Genomic DNA, 13,012 nt, shown 5'->3' with positions numbered 1-13,012 from the left:
GAAGAGGTGAGCTCAGAGTTCGAAAATGCCGATTCAAAAATCGAAGAGGCAAGCTCAGAAATCGGAGAAGCATCTTGCTTTTCCAGACGCGTTAGCACCCGTCACACGCAAACTCAGCTTTGCGGAAATCACGGGCAATTTGTCGAAGCGCCGATCCCATATATCGAAGAGGCGCTAGTCTTTTTCAGCCTCGTCAGCACCAGTCACGCGCAAACTCAGCTTTGCGGAAATCACGGGCAATTTGTCGAAACGCCGATCCCAGATATCGAAGAGGTGCCAGTCTTTTTTCAGCCTCGTCAAACACCTGTCATATGCACACTCAACTTTGCGCAAATCACGGGCAATTTGTCGAAGATTTTCGGTGAAGGAGAAAGCACGTGAAGTTTACTGTTCAATCACGCATTGGTTGCCGACACGAGTGAAAGAATAGTACCTCTACAGGTATCAAAGAACTTCCTATAACTGTCCACCTTCACCTTCCATAGCAAGGCAGACATACAGAACCTTTCTTCATCTTCGAGAATGCCTTCCCAACGAAGCCTCTCGGGTCACTCAGTGTTCCTTATTCCTTGGGGTACCTCTGCAAGCCAATGACTCCAAAGCAAAAGTATCTCATATCACCAGGGTAGAAAGCAAGAGTATCTCATATCATGCGTTCTCCCTGTCCTTTCCTTTGTCCTTGTTCCTACCTACAAAGACAAGGATAAAGAAAACAATATGCCGGAACTTCCACTCAAACTCGGGTAAGGAACCGACTGCTTGGAACCCTTCCCTGATTGCCTACCTAGCACTGCTCTCGAGTACTCGTCTCCCATTGCTGCTGTACTTCCAAAGAAGCTACCACATCTGCCTGAAGAATAGATAAGGCAAGTGAAAATGATACCTTGCAGCATGTGGAGACAATGTGCAGAAGGAACAAGCAGAGAAGAATGCGGTCTGCACAGTCAACTCAGCAGAAGGAGTTCGAGCTGAAGAACTCGAGAAGCTGCCACATCTGCCTGAAGAAACAAGCAGAGAAGAATGCAGCCTGCACAGTCAACTCAGCAGAAGGAGTCCGAACTGAGGAACTCGAGCATATGCCACATTCTGCCAGAAGAATAGATAAGGCAAGGGAAATGATACATTGAAGCATGTGAAGACAAGCACAAAGCACGTGCCGATTCATCCGCTACTTCTTCAAAATCAAAAGTATCTCATATCATCAAAGTTGCAATAACTCTGGACGGTGAACTCGTTTTGACCCTCAAATTCTTGGGTCGACTTACTAGGCGTTGCAGGCTGCACGTGTTGATTCACCACCCTTGAATCAAATCCTTAAAAGATCAAGTCACCAACTGGAAGAAGAGCCCATCAATCTTGAAGATCATACCGTTGACCAAACTGCTCAGAAAGATTGAACAAAGCAACAAGTCGTCACCTTCACCTCGTGCCTGCTTGCCATGTGTTCGAGTCAACCTTCAAGAATCAAGCCTCAACGGCCCTTGAAGAAGTTTCCAGCCAAATTCAAGATCAAGCCTCGACGGCCCTTGAGGAAATCACAAGTCCGATTCAAGATTAAGTGTCTACCACCCTTGAATCAAAACCTAGTTCAAGAATAAGCTGTGGAAAATCAACAATTGGATCAATCCAGAAAATCCTCCAACCCAGTTCAAGATCAAAGCTGTGGAAAGTCAACAAGCGCAACAAAATACGTGCCGATTCATCCACTACCAAAGCCAAAGATCATCTACCACATGAAGCTCCTTGTGGTCCAATTTCAACCTTCAAAATCAAAACCTAGTTCAAGAATAAGCTGTGGAAAATCAACAATTGGAGGAATTCAGAAAATCCTCCAACCCAGTTCAAGATCAAAGCTGTGGAAAGTCAACAAGCGCAACAAAATACGTGCCGATTCATCCACTACCAAAGCCAAAGATCATCTACCACATGAAGCTCCTTGTGGTCCAATTTCAACCTTCAAGATCAAGCCTCGACGACCCTTAAAGAAATTTCAAACAAAGTTCAAGATCAAGCCTCAACGGCCCTTGAAGAAATCTCAAGCCGAATTCAAGATCAAGCCTCAACGGCCCTTGAAGAAATCTCCAGCCCAATTCAAGATCAAGCCTCGACGGCCCTTGGATCGACGTCTACAGTAAGGGACTTCAAAACGCATCTCCTACACGCGACAAGCACATGTACACGACGCGACTTGAAGTGGGGGCATTTGTAGACATCAAAATTTCGGTAAATAAATGTTGACCGATAAATCAAAGTTTCAACGCTCATGTATTACATAAATTTTATACGTAGCGTGTGACTCAACGAAAATTGAAATGAGTTGAAAAAGTCATCAAATAGGACACGTGTCAACACCTGGCAGAAACGACTTATTTCATCTGGAATATTATATTCAAAATTAGGTCTTGAAAATTTCTATAAATACAAGCCCATTTCATTCATTTGGGGAACCAAAATCATTAGGCAAAACTCTTGAAGCTCTGAAGCTCTGAAACTTCGAAGCTCTCAAGCATCCAGGTTCCCGAAGAATCAAGAAAGCGTTCTTCGTTCATCGTTCATCCAAAGATCAAGCCCCAACGGCCCTTTGGATCAACAATCATCCACTAATTCAAGATCAAGCCCCGACGGTCCTTGAAGAAAGTGTTCTTCGTTCTTCGTTCATCTTTCTTCCAAGATCAAGCCCCGACGGCCCTTGGATAAACCATCCACCAATTCAAGATCAAGCCCCGACGGCCCTTGAAGAAAGCACCATCGTTCATCATCCGTTCATCCAAGATCAAGCCCCAACGGCCCTTTGGATCAACAACGTCGACAAATCCACACATCCAACCGTTCTTCAAGATCAAGCCCAAAAGCCCTTGAAGTTCCGTTCATCACTGTTCTTCAAGATCAAGCCCAAAAGCCCTTGGAGATCCGTTCGTCACTGTTCTTCAAAGATCAAGCCCAAAAGCCCCTTTGAAGATCCACTCAAATCCACCTTCAAGATCAAGTCCACGGCCCTTGAAGAACGTTCATTCTTAGATCAAGCCCCAACGGCCCTTTGGATCAATCACACATCCACAAATCAACACCTTACGGAGATCGAATCAGATGATCAAATTTGAGAGAGATTGTAACCCAAAATCATCAAATACATAATATTTGTTTGTGCACGTTGTTCTTGTCTCTTTCGTTTCAGGAATTTTCTGTGTTCACTTTCTTATCCAGTCAATGCAAGACCTCATAGAGAAACATGATATGCTGTGGAGTCTAAAGAGATTACGTGTATATATAGAGTTTAGATTCTTGTACATAAAACATCTTGAAACACTTTATCTTGTAGGGGATTTATTTTTAAAACACTTTATCTTCTTGTTCTTAAATTATCTTAAAAGTTTTAAGAGAGTTTTAACGAAACACTCCTGATACGGTTCACTTTTAACGATCTTTTTCATTAAAACTAAAAGTTTTTTTAGACTTTTCATTAGTTTTCCTACGTTTTTTTAAAGCCCTAAACCCTCTACTCATCTTTGTTTTCTCAATAAGATACATGATTTTTTGTTTTGTTTTTTATTATATACATGCATTGATTCTTAATCACAAAAATAAAAATAAAAAAAATCTGAATTATCGATAAATTAATAAATTATTCATTTATCGATATAATAATAACTTCTTTAATTAATAATTTTTGTTAGTTCTAAATTTCTAACATTATTCATTTATAGAAATTTCACCATACACCGAACCCTCAAACAATAATCTCCCCAAGTGATCCATTTCCTAAGTCTAACCTTAAAAATATTTTATTTTATGCTTAAGCAAATAAAGATACAATCATACAACAACGCGATATTAAAATAGAAAAAATTTAATAAAAACAGAGTATGCAGTTCTGAAAGAAATTGCAAACGACTCAAAAACTCGACAAAACTGAGGTGTAACTTGTGGGGGCGTGGGCTGGCACGAGCCTAGTCAAACCACAGCACAATTGGCACGAGCACCCTGTGTGCCTTCAAGGCTTCAACCTTAAACGCCCTTCCCTTTCTAGTCTTTAAATCTCCAACCATCTCGAAAACGACTCACTTAATTATTTGATTTCATTTTCTTACACCACAAGGATTAAATTAGTCTGCTTTCAACGTATAATAATGCATATGTATAGTTTGATGTTCAAATAATTGATCAAGTTGGTAAGGCTCTTAAATTACCAAATACTATTAAGCACTCTTTTAGGTATGAGCCAAAACAAATTGAGTTTTAACTCTAATCAACAAAGTTAAGATTGAATGCCTCTATACCAAATTTACGTAGTTATATACAGATCGGAAGTGGTTGTATTATTTACAGCCCCCAAGTTCCATAAACAATTTTAGGCTATATAAAACTTATAGAGATAACCTTCGCTAACCTTTTAGCTATTAATTAACTTTTAAAAATACAAAGTCTGGCTCAGCTACTGATCACATACGTATCTCTATAGAATTCAAGCACGCATACGTCAAGCTAATTGAATTTGAACTACTGTGGCTCTTTTCCGTGGTTTTCCTTTATGGTCATGCTTCAATTCTTCTTTATTGAAGTCAGAATGTCGTCAGTTATGATCGAATCCCTCTTTGAAAAACCTGACAGAAGCTGGCATTAGATATTTTTTGTTTTTATTTAATTATAAATGGTTCGAAATAAGAAAATAAGGAAAAAAATCACCAATTTTGTTTCAAAAATTGGATTAATTGAGAGAAAAGAAACAAATATTTTCTGTATGAAAAAACAATTCTTTGGTAATTTCCTTACCATACATGAACAAGTGCCTCACGTGACTAGCCGTTAATGACATCACCGCCCACAGTGGCGAACGTCCGCGCCACGTGGCGCCGTGCGGACTATAAAAACTCCTCTTCCTCATTCCCCATCTTTATCGACCTACTCCTTCTCCGTCGAACGAAATAACCGACAAAAATTAAATTCGGATAAAAATACTGTAGAGAGAGAAAGTTCAGTTATCAGAGCAAGCGCCCAGCTAGAGAGAGAAAGAGAAGGATAAAGCGAGAGAGAGAGAGAGAGAGAGAGAGAATTCTCCGATTTCCTGGAAGACGGGGATGGCGGCGCCGTTAACGGATGGAGGCGGAGGACTGGTGGTTCTGTCGAATTCCGTCAACAAGGTGGAATCGTCATCGGTCAATGGCTGCTTGGCGAGCACGGAGGAGCCGACAAGGAGGCCGATTCTGATTTTCCTGTTCTTTCACAAGGCAATTCGGAAGGAGCTCGATGCGCTCCACCGACTGGCCATGGCCTTCGCCACCGGAAAGAGAACCGATATACGGCCGCTGCTCGAGCGCTACCATTTTTTGAGATCGATTTACAAGCACCACTCCAATGCCGAAGACGAGGTCAATGATTTTTCTCTCTATTTGTTGGATTCGGTTTTCGTTGAGTTTTGAAATCGCATTCAGGAATTTCAATTTGTTCGAAGAAATTAGTTTATTCTGAATTTTGATAAAGTGTTGATTTCTGAATTATAGCTGTATGTCTTGGTTTCTTGTGTATAATCTTTGATATTAGTGAAGGTTTTGCTGCAATTACATGTGTGTTGGTAAAGATTGCAATTTTATTTCTAACATTTTAAGATATCATGATCCTTTGTTGATATAGCTTTGTTCAATTTCCGAACTGGGATGGTGTTTCGTTTTGCATCATCAAAGTAGAGTTAATATTTAATGGCTGAACTTGAACTGTATTCTGTTTTTCAAAATTTTCTTTCTTGTTTAAGTTTTCTATCAGCCCGGCCATGCAATGTCACACGGACATTTTGTTTTCCGCTGCATCTTCTCTTCTATTTATGGTTTCGAACACTTGTAGTGCCATCAGAACAAAAAATTAATAAAAAGTCGCAAGCTTCTTTGTATCTTTCCAAATCAAGTGATTGTTTTTAGAAATTCAGGTAATCTTTCCAGCTCTTGATATACGCGTGAAGAATGTAGCACAAACATACTCGCTTGAGCATAAGGGCGAAACAAATCTTTTTGATCATCTATTTGAGCTGCTAAGTTCAAATGCGAAAAATGATGAAAATTTCCCAAGAGAGCTAGCGTCTTGTACAGGAGCTCTACAAACATCAGTTAGCCAACACCTGGCAAAGGAGGAGGAACAGGTGCTGATTCTTTTTTTGAAGTTTGAATCTTTACTCTTTTTTTTTATATACCATCAGTTGGGCCAACGTGTTATTCCTAATCATTTACGTGTTATTTGTAATTGCTTTTTATGGATGAAAAAAATGGAAAGAGAGTTTCTAAAATAGTTGGTATTCGTATAATATTTTCTAGTGGTAATACTATGACGTGGCTGCATATGTGGTTATACTATGTCAGTTTGTGATAAGCTCCTGGTGGTGTTCTATGGAAAGTATAATAACCATTAATGATCATCACTTTTACTTATTTTTCCTCATGAAATTCCTTAACTAAATGTACTGGCCATGCAAATCCAACTTTGCAATTTTGGTCTATTAGGAGCTATGACAAGTAAGAAAATCTGATGATCACCATAGTTACTGAACACAAAGTTTCCCGACAAAGTTCAACCACTAATATACTGTTAGTTGAGTTTCTGCCCTGGAATGTTTTCAATTAGGAGCTACAAAACTGTCTGATTGGTAGCAAGCACATGTATTCCACACAAAATCCCCTTTCTATGTGCATCAAGTTGTCTCTGTTAGTGTGTACACATAATTGACTCATCTCTCTCTCTCTCTCTCTCTCTCTCTCTCTCTCACACACACACACACACACACACACACATACAAACACACACACACACACACACACACATCAACGACAAGGAAACCCCACGCATCCGCAGTAGGAAGGGAATGGAGGAACTACGGTAAACTAAGGGACCCCCTGGGAGATCTTTCTTCATATAGTGTGAGCACCACAATAGCTGTCCATACGAACTGGAAGAGGTGATGACTTATGCTTCTTAGGGAACTTCCGTTTGTCAACCAAGGGACCTCCTTGGAGGTCTTTATTCATATTCCAGAAATGTTCTTTTATGCTGAACTTAGACAGTGAGATCGGAACTTATTTTCAGTTTTATTTTTGGCAGGTCCTTCCCTTACTCATTGAGAAATTTTCAGTTGAAGAGCAGGCAGCTCTGGTCTGGCAGTTTCTGTGCAGCATTCCTGTGAATATGATGGCCGAGTTCCTTCCATGGCTTTCATCATCTGTTTCACCTGATGAACATCAGGATTTGCAAAAATGCTTAAGGAAGATTGTTCCAGAGGAAAAGCTTCTTCAACAAGTAATGTTCAGAGTTGGTCAAAGAATTCAGTTTTTTTCTAGTATTGCTCTCCAAATGCACATAACTGACAGCTCTTTGTTACTTGAAGGTCATTTTCACCTGGATGGGAGGTAGAAACAGTGTTGACATGTTCGGAAGTTGTCTAGATGCCCCTCAGTTCCAATGTTGTGTGGATTCTGGTGCTAGCACATCAAGTCAACATATGGAGAAGGAAAATTCTGCATGCGAGTGCAGGACTGGGAAAAGGAAGTACTTAGAATCAAGTACTGATGTTTCTGATAACATTGCAGGGCACCCAATAAATGAAATACTTCTTTGGCATAATGCCATTAAAAGGGAGTTAAATGAGATAGCTGAGGAGGCTAGGAAGATACAATGTTATGGAGATTTTACTAATATATCAGCTTTCAATGAGAGGTTGCAATTTATCGCTGAAGTTTGCATCTTTCACAGGTATGTCTACATATCTATCATGTATCTGATGGAAAGTCAACTCATTTAACTTCTGCTGGATTTTAGTTTTTCTTCCATTTTGAATGATGTGTGGTTAGTAAAAAGTTTCTACTATGCTTGCATGAATTGGTACTGCAACATGTTAAAGCTAATATGTCATAGGGTATGATTCAATTTTGGTATTAAATTTTTAATAATTCCAGTTTTTCCCTGTTCTCTACTCTTTGAATTGTTTCTGTCACTTGATGTATCATTTAGAGTCTGCTCCTAATGAATTCCTCACCTGCACTTGTGATTATATATCTTAATTTCTCTCCTTTTTATTTTAACATCACTTATTTGCTGATTTCAGTATTGCTGAGGACAAGGTCATATTTCCAGCAGTTGATGGAAAAATTTCCTTTTTCCAAGAGCATGCTGAAGAAGAAAGTCAATTCAACGAATTCAGGTGTTTGATTGAAAATATTCAAAGTGCAGGAGCCATCTCTACTTCCGCTGATTTTTATGCAAAGTTATGTTCTCATGCTGATCAAATAATGGAAACTATCCAGAGGCACTTTAGCAATGAAGAAGTTCAGGTAAAGTTTCTTTATTGCTACAATAATTCTTCTGGATTTTTTTGGTGCTTTTATAAGTTGTGTGGAAGGTTGATTACCTCATAGAAATTATATTTAAATGATAATAAATTGGTAGCACGGCATGTTCGATAATTATTAGATAATAGATACTAGAACTACAGAATTAATATCCCATCTAATTCCTAACGGTAATTGCTCCATTCCCTGCATATCTAGGTTCTTCCACTTGCTCGAGAGCACTTCAGCTTCAAAAGGCAGCGTGAACTTTTGTATCAATCTTTGTGTATGATGCCCTTAAGACTGATTGAGCGTGTTTTACCTTGGCTGGTTGGAACGTTGACTGAAGATGAAACAAAGAATTTTCTCAAAAACATGCAGTTAGCAGGTTCTGTATTTATTGTTTATGTTCACCTTTTAATTGAAAAATATTAATAAAAAAGTTTACTAGTCATTTTCTATTCTGACATCTAGTTTATGATTCAGCTCCAGTGCCTGATTCTGCTTTAGTAACACTCTTTTCGGGATGGGCATGCAAGGCTCGTAGTCAGGGTTCATGCTTGTCGTCAAGTGCAATTGGTTGCTGTCCTGTTAAAAGCTTCACTGATATTGAAGAAGGTTTTGTTCGTTCAGCATGTGCGTGTTCTTCCGCATCGTCTGCTAGAGACAGCCTGACACCAGCTCAAGCAAATAATGTGAAGAGGCCAGCCAAACGAAATGTTTCTATGTCATGCAAACACAATGGTAGTGACCAGTCCTGCCGTGTCCCAGGTTTAGGAGTGAACAGCAATAATCTTGGGCCGAGTTCTCTTTTTGGGGCCAAGTCTTTGCGATCCTTATCTTTCAGCTCTGGTGCCCCATCACTGAATTCCAGTCTTTTTGTCTGGGAAATGGATCATTCTTCTTCTGATATTGGCTGTGGGGAACGCCCTATTGATACTATTTTTAAATTTCATAAAGCCATACGCAAAGATTTGGAGTATTTAGATAGTGAATCTGGAAAGCTTAGTTATTGTGATGAAACCACTCTTCGGCAGTTCATAGGAAGGTTTCGTTTACTGTGGGGATTATACAGAGCGCATAGTAATGCGGAGGATGATATAGTGTTTCCTGCACTGGAATCCAAAGAGGCGCTTCATAATGTGAGTCACTCATACACACTGGACCATAAACAGGAGGAGAAATTATTTGAAGATATCTCATGTGTTCTGTCGGAGCTTTCTCACCTTCATAAAAGCTTGCAAAAGGATCACATGGACGAGGATTCAGCTGGAAGTAGCATTGGCTTTTCTGCTGCTAATGGTAACTACTCTAAAAAGTATGACAAGCTAGCTACGAAGCTTCAAGGAATGTGCAAATCAATCAAGGTTACACTAGATCAGCATATTTTCAGGGAAGAACTGGAGCTGTGGCCATTATTCGGCAGACACTTCACTGTGGAGGAGCAAGACAAAATAGTTGGCCGCATTATTGGGACCACGGGTGCTGAGGTGCTCCAATCAATGTTACCATGGGTGACTTCTGCACTTACTCAGGATGAACAGAACAAAATGATGGATACGTGGAAGCAAGCAACTAAAAATACAATGTTCAATGAGTGGCTTAATGAATGCTGGAAAGGAATTTCAGAATTAACTTCACAGACTGAAACATCGGAAAGTAGCACTCCTCAAAAAGGTTTGTATCACGATCTGGGTGTTTTTGTCGAAGATAAACACAGTTAAGGCAGTCAATCCACCATGTCGAATGAGGGCTATGCCTTTGTCCTGACTCCTAATGGGAAATATTAGACTTTTTAGTACCATCAAGTTAATTTTTGAATAACCAACTTGATTTTGGGAACACAAGTACCAGCTGGACCCCAATTATAATTCTGAGCTTCAGTGAATTTAATGTCTAAAAAGCTGCCTCTTAACTGGATTAATTTAGCTTATCTTAACTTTTATTTTGTTTTAGGGGTTGAATTTCAAGAAAGCTTGGATCAGACTGATCAGATGTTCAAACCTGGTTGGAAGGATATTTTCCGTATGAATCAAAATGAACTTGAGTCAGAGATCAGAAAGGTTTATCGTGATGCGACTCTTGATCCAAGGAGAAAGGCATATCTTGTGCAGAATCTTATGACTAGGTTAGTTCTATACTAACCTTCTAGAATTTCTCAGATTACTACACTATCTTATTCTGACACAAAAACTAGATCATGACGTCTAAAAAACATAACCCTATTGGCCAAAATTCCTAAATAATGATTGACTCGTTTATTTCAGCCGCTGGATAGCTACTCAGCAGAAGTTACCTCAAGAAATAGCTGGAGAATCATCTAATGGTGAAGACATGGTTGGACACTCACCAATGTATCGAGATGCTGAGAAAAAAGAGTTTGGGTGTGAACACTATAAAAGAAACTGTAAACTCCGAGCTGCTTGCTGTGGCAAGTTATTTACGTGTAGATTTTGCCATGACAATGTGAGCGATCATTCAATGGATAGGTACTTTTCAATTATCAACACTTATATTTCAAGTTACTGCACATTAACTTTATTCTTATTCTTCTTTTTGGGGTAATACCTCTGACTTTCTCTTAACCATTGCAGGAAAGCAACATCTGAAATGATGTGCATGCGCTGCCTGACCGTTCAGCCTGTTGGGCCAATATGCACTACACCTTCATGCAATGAACTCTCCATGGCAAAGTACTACTGCAATATATGTAAATTTTTTGACGATGAAAGGTATATGAGTTCTTAATTGAAATTTCAATTTTGTACATATTTTAATTCTGATAATTAGTGAATTCTTATGTGTAAATTACATCTTCCTTTTACAATTTCAGGACTGTGTATCATTGCCCATTTTGCAATTTATGCCGACTTGGAAAGGGTCTTGGCATTGACTTCTTTCATTGCATGACATGCAATTGTTGCCTGGGGATAAAGTTAGTGAACCACAAGTGCCTGGAGAAGAGTTTAGAAACAAATTGCCCCATCTGCTGTGATTTCTTATTCACATCAAGTGCAACGGTTCGAGCTCTGCCTTGTGGCCACTACATGCATTCTGCTTGCTTTCAGGTCTCTGTTTTTATAAAGCTTCTTTTTAATCCATTTGCCATGTGCTTTTCTCCTTTCTTTTTAAAAGAAAGTAAAACTAAACTACCGTGTCGTTTTCTATTAGGCATACACTTCCAGTCACTATACTTGTCCAATTTGCAGCAAATCTTTGGGAGATATGGCAGTAAGAGGATTTCTCGTTTGTTTTTAACTTTTTTCTTCTTCTTTTTTCGTTACTGGAGAAGCTTTGTCATTATCTCTTGAGATCCTTTATGAAACCCAACTGTGAGATCTTTCTTAATCTCTATACCTACTCAGGTTTACTTTGGCATGCTTGACGCATTATTGGCTGCCGAGCAGCTTCCAGAGGAATACAGGAACCGTTGTCAGGTACATTGCTTCTACTCATTTTATTATATTCATGTTCTCGAATTTAGTCATCTTGACATGCTGAATTAGTAGGTCTCCTATCTCAAAGAAGATTACAAGGTTCTACGTTATGATAGTTCCGTCTCATTCAAACTTGCGACTTGGTCTTCACGTGTTTAATTTGACGATATTATTTGTTCTGTTACTTTTCATTTCCTTAAAGACAGCACATCTTCACTCGTGATAGATGCATTATTTTGTTGAAATTTAGAGGCGTAATAGTAAAGGAACCATCTGACAAGTTAATTTTCCAACCAGGACATTCTATGTAACGACTGTGATCGAAAGGGTACCTCACGGTTTCACTGGCTATATCACAAGTGCGGGAACTGCGGATCTTACAACACCCGGGTGATCAAGGGGGAGACATCATATACCGACTGCTCAACACCGAACTAAAGACAGGTTTTATTTTTTGACAAAGAGATGTATACATGTTGGTTTGTAGATACTTGTACAGGCAATTCAATTTTCCCGTGACCATAAAACTGGTTATTTGACATCCGACACAGCAAATTTTGTAGAAGCCTGGTAAGTATCATCCTGCCTTGGTTTTGAGACATTCATTTTTCGAACGGAGCGCATTGAAAGCCATCTGTATATAAATTTGCTAGTGTAGCTTTTTCTTTGGTGCTGTAAATTTTTCGATCCATGATTTCGTTGGATTTTTCCCTCCTTTCTTACGTTAACGTTTTCGGTCCTGTTTACTTAAACTGTAAAATTTTCCACCACGCTTTGTTCACTTCTCTGTCCAAAAGTTGCACCTGGACGCACGCTAGGACATTTTTTCTTCCATTGTGAGCATCAGATGCAACTTTGGACGAAACTTGAATGAAAATCATATTGATTGAGAAAGATGTTCCCAGCATCTTGTACACTACGGTTTTGTTCGTTTAATCTTGGATTAAGTACCGAAAACTTCCTAACCTTTTAATGTCATTTTAAATTGATCCTAACTTTTTAAAGCATTTCAAACAAGTATTCAACCTATTAAATTTGTTAGTTAATTTATCTCCAAGACCAATAGAGGGTCATGGAAGCATGACCTTCACTAACAGTCACCAACACCTCCATCAAGCTATCATCGCCAAACTCAACACTCAACCACCTAATTCACCCTACAACTCAAGCTGCCAGCATTGAGAAAAAGGTCATGGAGGTTGCCGAAATGGTATGGACTGTCATGTTGCGGTTACTACCATCTTCACTAACCACAAAGAAAAACTAGAAGCT

The 13,012-nt window shown here is 39.2% G+C and overlaps 1 protein-coding gene across 2 annotated transcripts; it reads left to right on the top strand.

Annotated features, from left to right (window-relative positions):
* Positions 1-4,891: 4,891 nt before the first annotated feature.
* Positions 4,892-12,419, top strand: LOC103438007 (zinc finger protein BRUTUS-like). 2 transcript variants are annotated; one of them, XM_008376541.4, is made up of 14 exons: positions 4,892-5,366; positions 5,918-6,127; positions 7,081-7,275; positions 7,364-7,728; positions 8,081-8,306; positions 8,523-8,691; positions 8,790-9,980; positions 10,260-10,431; positions 10,571-10,792; positions 10,898-11,035; positions 11,137-11,371; positions 11,475-11,534; positions 11,669-11,740; positions 12,038-12,419. In XM_008376541.4, the coding sequence occupies exons 1-14, from the start codon at positions 5,076-5,078 to the stop codon at positions 12,176-12,178; spliced, it is 3,687 nt and encodes a 1,228-aa protein (XP_008374763.1). In that variant the 5' UTR covers positions 4,892-5,075; the 3' UTR covers positions 12,179-12,419. The 2 variants fall into 2 exon arrangements, with proteins under 2 accessions (XP_008374763.1, XP_008374764.1); XM_008376542.4 differs by having other exon boundaries at positions 4,894-5,366; positions 5,918-6,937.
* Positions 12,420-13,012: the final 593 nt, after the last annotated feature.

Source organism: Malus domestica, chromosome 06 (genome assembly GCF_042453785.1).
Source record: "Malus domestica chromosome 06, GDT2T_hap1".
In the NCBI taxonomy this organism is placed as follows: domain Eukaryota; kingdom Viridiplantae; phylum Streptophyta; class Magnoliopsida; order Rosales; family Rosaceae; genus Malus; species Malus domestica.
This window is presented reverse-complemented; position numbering and strand designations above follow the sequence as displayed.

What these genes read in the sequence shown, in the direction of transcription:
- LOC103438007 (XM_008376541.4), top strand. Translation starts at nt 5,076, where the DNA reads ATGGCGGCGCCGTTAACGGATGGAGGCGGAGGACTGGTGGTTCTGTCG. An exon ending in AGGAAAAGCTTCTTCAACAA is followed by an intron (nt 7,276 to 7,363) that starts GTAATGTTCAGA and finishes TGTTACTTGAAG; the next exon opens with GTCATTTTCACCTGGATGGG. An exon ending in GTGCAGAATCTTATGACTAG is followed by an intron (nt 10,432 to 10,570) that starts GTTAGTTCTATA and finishes CGTTTATTTCAG; the next exon opens with CCGCTGGATAGCTACTCAGC.